This window comes from Oncorhynchus masou, chromosome 32, assembly GCF_036934945.1.
Source record: "Oncorhynchus masou masou isolate Uvic2021 chromosome 32, UVic_Omas_1.1, whole genome shotgun sequence".
In the NCBI taxonomy this organism is placed as follows: domain Eukaryota; kingdom Metazoa; phylum Chordata; class Actinopteri; order Salmoniformes; family Salmonidae; genus Oncorhynchus; species Oncorhynchus masou.
Window position 1 is genome coordinate 71,225,191 of NC_088243.1, and position 15,006 is coordinate 71,240,196.

Genomic DNA, 15,006 nt, shown 5'->3' on the forward strand with positions numbered 1-15,006 from the left:
ATGGGATGTCTTCCAATGCCTCGCAAAGAAGGGCACCTATTGGTAGATGGGTAAAAAGAACTCAGTTCCTAACTCAGTTGCCAGAGAGGAAGGAAATCGCTGAGGGATTTCACCATGAGGCCAATGGTGACTTTAAAACTGTTCCAGAGTTTAATAGCTGTGATAGGAGAAAACTGAGGATGGATCAAGAACACTGTAGTTACTCCACAATACTAACCTAAACGAGTGAAAAGAAGAAAGCCTGTACAGAATAAAAATACTCCAAAACATGCATCCTGTTTGCAATAAGGCACTAAATTAAAACTGAAACAAAATATAGCAAAGAAATTAACTTTATGTCCTGAATAGGAAGCATTATGTTTGTGGCAAATCCAACACAACACATCACTGTGTATCACTCTTCATATTTTCAAGCATGGTGGTGGCTGCATCATGTTATGGCTATGCTTGTCATTGGCAAGGACTAGGGCAGTGTTTCTCAACCCTGGCCCTCCAGTACAGTACACTTTTTATTGTAACCCTAGACAAGCACACCTGATTCAACTTGTCAACTGCACTGATTATTGTATTTTTTACATTTAAATTGAAAACATGGCTCAAATCAATCCAAACCTCTACACATGAGTTATCTGAGCTCAATTATCTGAGTGGCCTAGTTACAGTTTTGACTTAAATCAGCTTGAAAATGTATGGCAAGACTTGAAAATGGCTGTCTAGCAATGATCAACAACCAACATGACAGAGCTTAAATAATTGTTTTGAGAATGACATTGTACAATCCAGGTGTGCAAAGCTCTTAAAGACTAACCCAGAAAGACTCAGTTGTAATCGAAGGTGTAACATGTATTGACTCAGGGGTGTGAATACTTATGTAAATAAGATATCTGCATTTCATTTTCAATACATGTGCAAAAATATCTAAAAACATGTTTAGCACACTAAGGAATTTGACATCTCTGGGAGAAAAACAAAAAACAATGAATATGATGCTTTCTCTAACACAACATATGGAGAATTCAGTCATATACTCTAAAGATCACTGATGCATATTTACAGTTCTGTATCCTTGTTGTGAGACATATTATGCATAATATTATCGGATTCATTCGGGGGAAAATACTCTTTCACAAATAAAGGGGTTCACACCAATTCACTGTTCACGCCACAGTTAATTGCTGTATGTGTTGAATAAAAGCGGAATAGAGAAAGAAAGCTTTGTTAGATGTGGTTAGTTAGAATACACTAGAGGTCAGTCCTCACTGGAGAGATGTCTGTTCTCTAGTTACATTCCTACTCACGTTTCAGAATTCAAGCAAATCTGCATCCAATCGGAAGTACATGACCAGGGATGAGAGGACAGGTGTGGCAGTATTTAGGAGGGTTGGGTTGTCTGAGAGATATAGTGAAGTTCTGTGAGCCTATATGATAATTTGAGCAACCAAGTACAGTTTTTTCTCTCCCCAAAACAACCAAAGCTTTAGACAGTCATGTACAGGCAAAGCCATGACAAAGTAGATAATAAATATGTAAGGCAGTCAGACCAACATTATGACTATTGAATATCCTGTGTGATGATGTCCTGTTCTTGTTTTCTCAGTTACTCTTAGATTCTTTAGGGGCCTTTTGTTTTCTTCAAGACCTGGCAGTGTGTGTGTGTGTGTGTGTGTGTGTGTGTGTGTGTGTGTGTGTGTGTGTGTGTGTGTGCCACGCAGCTGGGGTCCATCCCTCCGACTAGACGTCCTCAGATTCTCCTCGCAGGCCTCTTTGGCACTTATCTAACGTCTTCTGGTAGGCGCGGGCCATCATCGAGCCTGGGGGTTTCCATTGTGGCGCGACCGAGACCTTTCCAGGACCGCGCGGCGGGTGTCTGAAGAGAGAGAGACAGAAAATAAGAAAGAGCGAGAGGGAGATGGAGAGCGAGAGAGGGAAAAAAAGAGAACAGGAAAGTGTTGTTAGAGTCATAGTAACACAAAGAGGGTGTGAGGGGTAGGAGAGGAGGAGGGAGAGAAACATCAATAACAGAACCCAAGCTGATTAAGAAGACAGCAGCATGGTGGAGGGGAAGAGACAAGAGGGGCCTGGAGTGGCGGTGCTTGCGTCTAGTGTCATAGTAACTGCCAAGGAAGAGCACAAACACAGCACACAACACACAGAGTGAGCGAGTGAGCAGGAGAGAGCGAGAGAGAGAGACAGAGTGCGAGTGAACAGGGGAGAGAGAGAGAGAGACAGAGTGTGAGTGAACAGGGGAGAGAGAGAGAGAGAGAGAGACAGTGTGAGTGAACAGGGGAGAGAGAGAGAGAGACAGTGTGAGTGAACAGGGGAGAGAGAGAGAGAGACAGAGTGTGAGTGAACAGGGGAGAGAGAGAGAGAGAGACAGAGTGTGAGTGAACAGGGGAGAGAGAGAGAGAGAGAGACAGAGTGTGAGTGAACAGGGGAGAGAGAGAGAGAGACAGAGTGTGAGTGAACAGGGGAGAGAGAGAGAGAGAGAGAGAGACAAAGTGTGAGTGAACAGGGGAGATGAGGAGATCAGAATTACCATAATTAGGCAGATAGTCGCTAATTATCAAAATCCAGAAAAGAGCTGTTCAATTCTACAACCACCTAAAAGGAAGCAATTCCCAAACCTTCCATAACAAAGCAAACCCCTACAGAGAGATGAACCTGGAGAAGAGTCCCCTAAGCAAGCTGGCCCCGGGGCTCTCTAGAATAAACACACCCCACAGAGGCCCAGGACAGCAACACAATAAGACCCAACCAAATCATGAGATAACAAAAAGATAATTACTTGACACATTGGAAAGAATTACCAAAAAAACTGAGCAAACTAGAATGCTATTTCACCCTAAACAGAGAGTACACAGTGGCAGAATACCTGACCACTATGACTGACCCAGTCAATTAAGGAAAGTTTTGACTATATACAGACTGAGCATAGCCTTGCTATTGAGAGAGGCCGTCGTAGGCAGACCTGGCTCTCAAGAGAAGACAGGCTATCTGCACACTACCCACAAAATGAGGTGGAAACTGTGCTGCACTTCCTAACCTCCTGCCAAATGTATGACCATATTAGAGACACATATTTCCCTCAGATTAAACAGAGGCACAAAGAATTAAAAAACGAATCCAATTTTGATACACTCCCATATCTTTTGGGTGAAATACCACAGTGTGCCATCACAGAAGCATTATTTGTGACCTGTTGTCACAAGAAAAGGGCAACAAGAGAAGAACAAACACCATTGTAAATACAACCCATATTTATGTTTATTTATTGTCCCTTTGTACTTTAACTATTTGCACATCGTTACAACACTGTATATAGACATAATATAAAATTTTAAATGTCTCTATTCCATTGGAACTTATGTGAGTGTAATGTTTACTGTTCAATTTATCTTGCTTCACTTGCTTTGGCAATGTAAATATGTTTCCAATGCCAATAAAGCCCTTCGAATTGAATTGAGAGAGAAGGAGTGAGTAGGGGAGAGAGAGAGAGAGAGAAAGAGAGTTAGTTAGTGAGAAGGGGAGAGAGAGAGAGAGAGTTAGTTAGTGAGAAGGGGAGAGAGAGAGAGAGAGAGAGAGAGAGAGAGAGAGAGAGAGAGAGAGAGAGAGAGAAAGAGAGAGTTAGTTAGTGAGAAGTGGAGAGAGAGGGAGAGAGAGAGAGAGAGTTAGTGAGAACGGGAGAGAGAGGGAAAGAGCGAGAGATCGAGAGAGCGCGAGTGAGCATGGGAGAGAGATTTTTTTATTTCATTTGATTGTTTATTTCACTTTTGTTTATTATGTTTTTCACTTGCTTTGGCAATGTAAACATGTGTTTTCCATGCCAATAAAGCCCTTAAGTTGAATTGAAATTTAATTGAGAGAGAGAGAGCGCAAGTGAGCAGGGGAGAGGGAGAGAGCAGTGGAGAGGGAGAGAGAGCGAGAGAGCAGGGGAGAGGGAGAGAGAGCGAGAGAGAGTGAGCAGGGGATAGGGAGAGAGTAAGTAGGGGAGAGGAAGAGAGAGAGTGCGAGTGAGCAGGAGAGAGAGATATAGAGCGAGTGAGCAGGAGAGAGAGATATAGAGCGAGTGAGCAGGAGAGAGAGCTAGAGAGTCAGTGAGCAGGGGAGACCGAGAGAGCGAGAGAGAGTGAGTGAGCAGTAGAGAGAGAGGGATAGTGATAGAGCAGGGGAGAGGGAGAGAGCGAGCGAGCAGGGGAGACGGAGAGAGAGCGAGAGAGTGAGCAGGGGAGAGAGCTAGAGAGTCAGTGAGCAGGGGAGACGGAGAGAGAGCGAGAGAGTGAGCAGGGGAGAGGGAGAGAGAGAGAGAGAGTGAGCAGGGGATAGGGAGAGAGTAAGTAGGGGAGAGGAAGAGAGAGTGCGAGTGAGCAGGAGAGAGAGATATAGAGCGAGTGAGCAGGAGAGAGAGATATAGAGCGAGTGAGCAGGAGAGAGAGCTAGGGAGTCAGTGAGCAGGGGAGACTGAGAGAGCGAGAGAGAGTGAGTGAGCAGTAGAGAGAGAGGGATAGTGATAGAGCAGGGGAGAGGGAGAGAGCGAGCGAGCAGGGGAGCCGGAGAGAGAGCGAGAGAGTGAGCAGGGGAGAGAGCTAGAGAGTCAGTGAGCAGGGGAGACGGAGAGAGAGCGAGAGAGTGAGCAGGGGAGAGGGAGAGAAAGAGAGAGAGTGAGCAAGGGAGAGAGCTAGAGAGTCAGTGAGCAGGGGAGACGGAGAGAGAGCGAGAGAGTGAGTGAGCAGTAGAGAGAGAGGGATAGTGATAGAGCAGGGGAGAGGGAGAGAGCGAGCGAGCAGGGGAGAGGGAGAGAGCGAGCGAGCAGGGGAGACGGAGAGAGAGCGAGAGAGTGAGCAGGGGAGAGAGCGAGAGAGAGAGGTGGTTTCCTTTGGTTAGTTTCAGACAGGCATGATGAGGTGCGTTGTTGTTCAATATTTCCGTAAGAGGTTTCACTCCGGCTGCCCCTGGGGGCCAACCAGTTAGAACACTTTTGGTAGGCTGCATCGGCCCACTCTCACCTCTCCATAAGAGTTATATAAACACCTCCTCCCCTCCAAAAGGCCAACTGGGGCTGCCCATGGCTACTCATGGCAACGGCCCCGCCATGCAAGGTGGCAGGTGGGTTGGGCGGCACTGGATGGCCAGGAAGCGAGGTATCCAGGAAGCGAGGTATCCACGGAAACAAGGTAGCTAGCTACGCCCACACGAGCCTCCCCTGGCGGTCTCCAAATCTGGCACTGCCATGGTGGTGCCCATTACTCAGTGCCAGCTGTGGGGTGCCAGGCGTCCCGGGCTGGGCGTTGTTTAATGGCGCCGGCTACATCCATCACGTCAGGTAATGAGCTAAGAGTGATTGTGACGGCGGCGGTGTGCATATGTCTCCACCACCAGGATTCCCAACAGACGCCTCAGATGGAGTGAGAACATGCAGATGGTGCACAGGAGGAGAGGGGGGAGAAGGGTGGAGGAGAGAGTGTTGTGGGGGGGTAGCAGATAGGGACAGAGTAAAAAAAGAGAAAAAGAGTGGGAGAGGGAGAGAAAGAAAGCAAAGCAGATATAAAAGAGAGAGTCAGGAACCTAGAGATAGAAAAGAGAGCAAGCGAGAGAGAGACAGAAAGAGAGACAGAAAGAGAGAGCAAGCGAGAGAGAGAGAGAGAGAGAGAGAGAGAGAGAGAGAGAGAGAGAGAGAGAGAGAGAGAGAGAGAGAGAGAGAGCGAGGCAGAGAAATCCAGAGAGATAGGCTGTATATGCATGGAAAGCGAGAGTTGTGCTATATGCTTCTTGTTGCATTGAGTTGGTGAAAGTTACAGCCTGCGACCTTCTGAACTTGGCATGCTCCGTATTGCAAAGAACATCTGAGTGACAATCCTCAATCACCCTCTCTTTCATCCATTCCATCTTCAAAAACGCTTCCAAGGGTTTCAACGTGCCTGAGGGGCAAGCTCAAACTCCTTTCGCAGGCGCCAAATGTTCCACGCAAACCACCACCAATGTTAAAAAAAACGGGAGACCAAGGAAGAACTTTTATAAAATCCCGAAAACCTCTATGTCCGATTTCTCACCTTTGCCATTTGCAATTCCATTCAATGTGACCTCATTTCGGGGTGATAGCTCGCCTTTAACGTTGAGCCCATCAGAACAGCGGTGCTTGGAGAATACAGTGTCCTCCCTTTAATACTGGGGTCAGAATTGACTGTATCTATTACCAGACGTGGGAGGGAGAAGAGGAGGAGGAGAGAGGAGAGATGAAAGACAAAAGGGAGAGGGACTGGGCATGGCCAAGAGATGAAGAGGAGGATGGAGCTAGAAAAAACAAACATTTCACCACTTCCAGGAAATTATTTTCGTCTTCGGTTTGGAATTGCTTTGAAGATTTGAAGTTATACATTATGTGCTAAAGACTAAAAAGATGTTCTTGAACTTGTTCGGTATGGCAAACAACCGGCCATTGTGTGAGGAAGGTTGACATTGGAAATGCACAAGTTAAATTGAAACTACTTCGTTAAGGTCGACATGAAGAGACTTGAACATCTTCTTGAACTTGTTCATTAGAGTGAAGAACCAGCCACTGATTGTAGAAGGTGGAAATTGGAAATGGTTCAAACCATCACCGCAAGTTGAATGCCAATGACTGTTCTAAGGTCGTCATAACGAGACACAAAACATCTTCAAGAGAATCAAACATCTTAAAATTATATGGTGCATTGTTTGCCAGCCATTGAGTGCAGAAATTAAAACAAAAAATTCAAACCATTACCAGAAAAGATTGCCTTTTCATTCAGGAGACCACACAACAGTTTTAAAATAACATGGGTAATTGCATCAAGCCTATTGTTAAAGGTATGGGGAAGCTTGTACTTCCTTCACTCACACCGCCAAACTTACCCTAGTAAAACTGACTATCCTACCGATCCTCGACTTTGGCGATGTCATCTACAAAATAGCTTCCAATACTTTGCTCAGCAAACTGGATGCAGTTTATCACAGTGCCATCCGTTGTGTTACTAAAGCACCTTATACCACCCACCACTGCGACCTGTATGCTCTAGTCGGCTGGCCCTCGCTACATATTCGTCGCCAGACCCACTGGCTCCAGGTCATCTACAAGTCCATGCTAGGTAAAGCTCCGCCTTATCTCAGTTCACTGGTCATGATGGCAACACCCACCCGTAGCACGCGCTCCAGCAGGTGTATCTCACTGATCATCCCTAAAGCCAACACCTCATTTGGCCGCCTTTCCTTCCAGTTCTCTGCTGCCTGTGACTGGAACGAATTGCAAAAATCACTGAAGTTGGAGACTTATCTCCCTCACCAACTTTAAACATCTGCTATCTGAGCAGCTAACTGATCGCTGCAGCTGTACATAGTCCATCAGTAAATAGCCCACCCAATTTACCTTCCTCATCCCCATACTGTTTTAATTTCTTTACTTTTCTGCTCTTTTGCACACCAGTATCTCTACTTGCACATGACCATCTGATCATTTATCACTCCAGTGTTAATCTGCAAAATTGTAAAATTGCCTACCTCCTCGGGCCTTTTGCACACAATGCATATAGACTCTTTTTTTCTACTATGTTATTGACTTGTTTATTGTTTACTCCATGTGTAACTCTGTGTTGTTGTCTGTTCACACTGATATGCTTTATCTTGGCCAGGTCGCAATTGTAAATGAGAACGTGTTCTCATCTAGCCTACCTGGTTCAATAAAATTTAAAAAAAAAGGAAAAAAAAAATTTGCGCAGTAAAATCAAATGCATCTCCCCTATGAGGATACCTCAGAGTGGAACCATATCCCCTATGAGGACACCTCAGAGTGGAACCATATCTCCTATGAGGACACCTCCGAGTGGAACCATATCCCCTATGAGGATACCTCTGAGTGGAACCATATCCCCTATGAGGATACCTCCGAGTGGAACCATATCCCCTATGAGGATACCTCAGAGTAGAACCATATCCCCTATGAGGATACCTCAGAGTGGAACCATAACTCCTTGGAGGATACCTCAGAGTGGAACCATAACTCCTTGGAGGATACCTCCGAGTGGAACCATATCCCCTTGGAGGATACCTCCGAGTGGAACCATATCCCCTAAGAGGATACCTCCGAGTGGAACCATATCCCCTATGAGGATACCTCAGAGTGGAACCATATCCCCTATGAGGATACCTCAGAGTGGAACAATATCCCGTATGAGGATACCTCAGAGTGGAACCATATCCCCTTGGAGGACACCTCAAAGTGGAACCACCGCCCCTCGGAGGATATCTCAGAGTGGAACCATATCCCCTATGAGGACACCTCCGAGTGGAACCATATCCCTTATGAGGATACCTCCGAGTGGAACCATATCCCCTATGAGGATACCTCCGAGTGGAACCATATCCCCTATGAGGATACCTCAGAGTGGAACCATATCCCCTTGGAGGACACCTCAGAGTGGAACCATATCCCCTTGGAGGATACCTCAGAGTGGAACAACCGCCCCTCGGAGGATATCTCAGAGTGGAACCATATCCCCTATGAGGATATCTCAGAGTGGAACCATATCCCCTTAGAGGACACCTCAGAGTGGAACCATATCCCCTATGAGGATACCTCCGAGTGGAACCATATCCCCTATGAGGATACCTCAGAGTGGAACCATATCCCCTTGGAGGACACCTCAGAGTGGAACCACTGCCCCTCGGAGGATATCTCAGAGTGGAACCATATCCCCTATGAGGATACCTCAGAGTGGAACCATATCCCCTATGAGGATACCTCCGAGTGGAACCATATCCCCTATGAGGATACCTCAGAGTGGAACAATATCCCCTATGAGGATACCTCAGAGTGGAACCATATCCCCTTGGAGGACACCTCAGAGTGGAACCACCGCCCCTCGGAGGATATCTCAGAGTGGAACCATATCCCCTTGGAGGACACCTCAGAGTGGAACCATATCCCCTATGAGGATACCTCAGAGTGGAACCATATCCCCTATGAGGATACCTCAGAGTGGAACCATATCCACTTGGAGGACACCTCAGAGTGGAACCATATCCCCTATGAGGATACCTCAGAGTGGAACCATATCCCCTATGAGGATACCTCAGAGTGGAACCATATCCCCTATGAGGATACCTCAGAGTGGAACCATATCCCCTATGAGGATATCTCAGAGTGGAACCATATCCCCCATGAGGATACCTCAGAGTGGAACCATATCCCCTATGAGGATACCTCAGAGTGGAACCACATCCCCTATGAGGATACCTCAGAGTGGAACCATATCCCCTATGAGGATACCTCAGAGTGGAACCATATCCCCTATGAGGATACCTCAGAGTGGAACCATATCCCCTATGAGGATATCTCAGAGTGGAACCATATCCCCTTGGAGGACACCTCAGAGTGGAACCACCGCCCCTCGGAGGATATCTCAGAGTGGAACCATTTGCTTCTCAATAGCCTTTCCAGTTCTTATCGTCTGGTCTAAAAACCCCTCCAGTTCGCATCATCAGTTCTAAAACCCTTCCAGTTTGCATCATCAGGTATAAAACCCTTCCAGTTCGCATCGTCAGGTATAAAACCCCTCCAGTTCGCATCATTAGTTCTAAAACCCTTCCAGTTCGCATCGTCAGGTATAAAACCCTTCCAGTTCGCATCATTAGTTCTAAAACCCCTCCAGTTCGCATCATCAGTTCTAAAACCCCTCCAGTTCGCATCATCAGTTCTAAAACCCCTCCAGTTTTCATCATAAATTCTAAAACCCCTTCCAGTTCGCATCGTCAGGTATAAAACCCTTCCAGTTCGCATCATCAGGTATAAACGCCCATCTTCCCTCCCCACATCAATCTAGCGACAACAACTGCACAAAAAGTGGCCATTACAGCTATTCTCTACACAGAAATTAAAACACTTATCCAACACCCATAGACACACACACTTTACAAGGACAACCACACATCAGACAACTTCAATGGTATTTCTGTCTTCTGGTTTTGATGGCTTCCTTTACCTGCTTCTCCCCGAGGCGACATCTTTCAGTTAGTGAAGACACAGAAGCAGAAGAGAAGGCGAAAGGAGGAATTGACAAAAGAAGAACAGCATTCCTGGTTACAGTGGGGACTTGTCTAGCTCTCACAGAACTTAATTAAATGCAAATGACTGGCATTGTTTCTCGAGTGGTAAAGCAGCGCACCAAGGGGCATGGGTAAAGAGTGACGTACACATCACACACACTCTAAGGGGTGTATCACAATGATCCACACCACAGGGAGACAGCAAGCAAGCAAGCAACCAAGCAAGCAAGCACACGCACACACACACACACACACACACACACACACACACACACACACACACACACACACACACACACACACACACACACACAGCTCTCGTCTGATTGGCTGAAAGGCGTGCTGAGAAAATGCCATTTCATGTTGTGATGGAGTGATAGGGGAGCTCCCGCATCTCTGGTGCGTTCCCTCCAAAAGAGATTAAAACCCATAATGGGTTTTGTGTTACTGTCATCTTTTACTAATTACACAGAATTACATCATCAGCGGGGCCTGTGATCTGAACGCTAAGGGATAGCCTGTCAGTCATCTATCAAAGCCTTCCCAGTAAGACCTTCCAGGGATCCCTATAAACAGAAAGACGATTCAGGATGATGAATGTTAAAGTTCATTACCATCTGGGATAGCCAAGGTTTGGGACAACTACAAAGACACGCTGTTCGTATCCATCAGGGTTAAGAAAACAGTGGTGGATAAGGTAAACATAATCACCATCCTTCTCTTAGGATGAGAAAACATACACAGCAGACCGGGCCTAGGTTCTGTTTCTTCTGGATTGTGATTGAATAGGGTTTTTCTGCATACTGAATCCTTACTCAAATTATTTTTTGACACACAAGTGCACGCGTCCCCATACACACTACCACCCCCAAAACCCACCCAAACACACACACAATACTTTACATTTCAATGAGACAAAAGCAATAAGGGGTAATTAAATATTTTCTGTGCCACATGTCAACACAGTGTTTACTCCCAGTTCTCTGAGAGTTAGGCTCCCTGCCGCTGCTTCAACAAGAGTATGTGGACACCCCTTCAAATTAGTGGATTCGGCTAGTTCAGCCACACCCGTTGTGACAGGTCTATAAAATAAAGCACACAGCCGTGCAATCTCCATAGACAATTATTGGCAGTAGAGTGGCCTTACTGAAGAGCTCAGTGACTTTCAACGTGGCACCGTCATAGGATGCTACCTTTCCAACAAATCAGTTCGTAAAATTTCTGCCCTGCTAGAGCTGCCCCTGTCATCTCTAAGTGCTGTTATTGTGAAGTGTTAATGTCTAGGAGCAACAACGGTTCTGTGGTAGGCCACACAAGCTCACAGAATGGGACCGCCGAGTGCTGAAGTGCGAAGCGTGTAAAAATCTTCTGACCTCGGTTGGAACCCAAACTGCCTTTGGAAGCCATGTCAGCACAATAACTGTTCATTGGGAGCTTCATTAAATGGGTTTCCGTTGCTGAGCAGCTGCACACAAGCCTAAGATCACCATGTGCAATGCCATGGTTTCATGGTTCGGGCTAGGCCTCTTAGTTCCAGTGAAGGGAAATCTTAATGCTATAGTATACAATGACATTCTAGATGATTCTGTGCTTCCAACTTTGTGGCAACAGTTTAGGGAAGGCCCTTTCCTGATTCAGCACGACAAAACCCCCATGCACAAAGCGTGGTCCATACAGAAAGGGTTTGTCAAGACCGGTGTGGAATAAATTAACTAACCTGTACAGAGCCCTGACCTCCTCCCCATCGAACACCTTTGGGATGAATTGGAACACCGACTGCGAGCCAGGCCGAATCACCCTACATCAGTGCCCGAAGGCTCTTGCGCCTGAATGGATGCAAGTCCCTGCCACAATGTTCCAACATCTATTGGAAAGCCTTCCCCTCAAGAGTAGAGGCTGTTATAGCAGCAAAGGAGGGACCAACTCCATATTAATGCCCATGATTTGGGAATGAGATTTTTGACGAGCAGGTGTCCACATACTATTGGCCATGTAGTGTAACTCTCCCTCAAATCTTCTCCCTCGCCTCACCCAGGGCTGGTGGCTGCAGAGTAATGGAGTTCCCAGAAACACCACAAACAAGATATATAAATGGGATGCAGGGGGGAGAACAGCTATTTATTTGGCTTTCACTTATAGGGTTGCAGGAGCAAAACTACGGTTTGCACCACAACAGAGGCTCTTTCAAAGGTAAGATCATTTTTGGGGGATGTGGAAAAACTGGAATCCGACTGTAGGGTAACTTAAGTTTTGGAGGAGGGGATGGGGGAAAGCTGGAGAGAAAGCGGGTGAGAGAGAAAGAGAGAGGGGGAGAAGGAGGAAGAGAGAGTGGAGAGAGAAAGGGGAGAAGGAGAGTGGAAGAGGGGGGAGGAGTGGAGGTCAAAATAACATGGCCAGACTGTGACCCATTAAAATCAGTCTTTAGGTGATCTATCAGTTGCAGTTGAAATGTATAGTCTACAATACATACTTAATTTAGGAGGTTTAGGGGATTACTAGGAGCAGCCTCCTGCATGACTTTACATTTAGGATGTTTAGGGAATTACTAGGAGCAACCTCCTGCATGTCTTTACAATTGGGAGGTTTAGGGGATTAGTAGGAGCAACCTCCTGCATGACTTTACATTTAGGAGGTTTAGGGGACTACTAGGAGCAACCTCCTGCATGACTTTACATTTAGGAGGTTTAGGGGATTACTAGGAGCAACCTCATGCATGACTTTACATTTAGGAAGATTAGGGGATTACTAGGAGCAACCTCCTGCATGACTTTACATTTAGGAGGTTTAGGGGATTAGTAGGAGCAGCCTCCTGCATGACATTACATTTAGGAGGTTTAGGGGATTACTAGAAGCAACCTCCTGCATGACTTTACATTTAGGAGGTTTAGGAGATTAGTAGGAGCAACTCCTGCATGACTTTACATTTAGGAGGTTTAGGGGATTAGTAGGAGCAACCTCCTGCATGACTTTACATTTAGGAGGTTTAGGGGATTAGTAGGAGCAACCTCCTGCATGACTTTACATTTAGGAGGTTTAGGGGATTACTAGAAGCAAACTCCTGCATGACTTTACATTTAGGAGGTTTAGGAGATTACTAGGAGCAACCTCCTGCATGACTTTACATTTGTCTGATCAGCTTCTGTTATAGGCATACATTCATTAGCTGTGTGACAGCGTCTGAGAAAATACAGTAGATTGACAGACGTGGAGGGACGCATTATCAATAAAATATATTTGTTACACAGTTCAAATTCTAACACTGTCATATACCGTCCAAGTTGCATTGATTTATGTCAAATCCCTCTGATCATTGCTAACTATTTCCTAACAATAACTCAACAACCAGCTAGAGCTCACTCAAAGCTAGTTTTATTCACACAGCATTTCATTGTTCGGAGGATGTCATGTAAGGCAATGTCTCAAGTCTGGTATTTAGTGAACAAGGCTTTTGAACAAGACCTTTGGTCTTAAGTAATGTCAGTTAAATGAGCACACGGGGCGTCAGGAGATTTGAAGAGATTTGAGGGGTGGGTGTGTGTGCGGTATGTGTGTGTGTTCTTCACATGGTCCGCATCAGACGGAAGAAGGGATCAGAGTGACGTGAGAAAAGAAACACAGACTACGGTCCTGGATAAACATGCTGAGGCAAGATGCTGAAATTCTCCCCACTCTCCAGTTCTCGCTCTCTCTCTCTCTCTTTTCGTTATTTTTCTCTTTCACTCACTTTCTCCCCATCTCTTTCTCTCCGACTGATGCGAGTCATCAGGGACCTTGATGGAGCTAATCTTTGTTTGTCTCGCTCATGTCCGTTTCGTAGATTTCAATCACGCACTGGGTCGTCTGTGATGTAGCACGTTGCTCGCCGCACACACACTGATGAATGACCCAGATACTCAATACAACCTATTCTCTCTCCCAACCCCAACTGCCCCTCTCTCACAAATCTACCTTAAGGACTGCATTAAAGTACTGACCGGCCGGGCCCTTTAGCCCCTTATTTGAAAAGATGCAGCATCTTAACTCATTTTGCTACAAGCCTTGCTTTTTCCTTTGCCCACTGCTGTGCCGCTCCTCACCCCACACTCCTCCATTGTCCACTGCCCCCTCTCCCTCGTTCTCTCTCTCCCCTGCTCGCTGTGGCTGAAAGGGGAGTAGGGGCTGAGAGTAATGTCTCTTGACAGCTCGGCACACAATACGGCGCAGGAGAGCTGGAAATCACTACACGTGTCCATAAACAAATGCTTATTTTTAGAGGAAAGAAAGGGTACTAGTTTATCTCCTCAGCGGGACGGCCTTGACAGGTTTGTACCAGGGACAAGCAGTAAGACGGGGAAAGAGATAAAAGCTGTGTGTGAATGTGTGTGTGTGTGTGTCAATCTCAAAAGAAAAGTCCAAACGCCTTCCTCTGCAGCCTAGCTTGTGCTCTGTCCTCTATTTTTGATTGAAAACAACAAGCTTGACAGGCAGCTGGTACTTATGATCTCTTATTGCGCCATCTCACATTCAGAGATCCCTTCTGATATCTGGACTGGAGGTGATTTATTTAGCCACATAACAATGCTTCCTGGTATTCTTTGGACCCGTCGAGGCAACACACAAACGCACCAAAAAGCAGAAAGATGAAAACGTTCTTGCAATCGATCAAGCGCCAGCGGCAAAACTCTCATTCATGATCATCATCTCAGTACTAGATTTCAGGAAGCAGTCTTCTAGAAAAAAAAACTTCAACTATACATCCACTCCTCAAATGGTTAGGGTGCCTTCTCAATGCATGTTTGAGATTCACCACTAGGCCAGCTGTCCGTATTGACAAAAGGCTAGCGTTGGGTTGGGGTATATAATGCTGTGGGGATGCTAGTATGGACAGTGGGTCTTTGGGGGGAGGGTCATTAGCAGCCTGAGCCTGCAGCCGGGGGGCAATCTGGGTTTGGAGTCAGCAATGGACACAGA

General features: G+C 46.2%; 1 protein-coding gene across 2 annotated transcripts in view; it reads right to left on the reverse strand.

The window, feature by feature from the left end:
- Positions 1-314: 314 nt before the first annotated feature.
- LOC135526552 (protein diaphanous homolog 2-like) overlaps positions 315-15,006 on the reverse strand; it is a 728,420-nt gene continuing 713,728 nt past the window's right edge. Inside the window, exon 28 of one of the 2 annotated variants that reach the window (XM_064955040.1) lies at positions 315-1,867. In XM_064955040.1, coding sequence (XP_064811112.1) covers positions 1,803-1,867 — 65 coding nt within the window. In that variant the 3' untranslated portion in view covers positions 315-1,802. Of the gene's footprint in view, positions 1,868-1,894; positions 2,115-15,006 lie in introns of those variants that run through there. The other variant, XM_064955039.1, reaches the window with a different exon arrangement.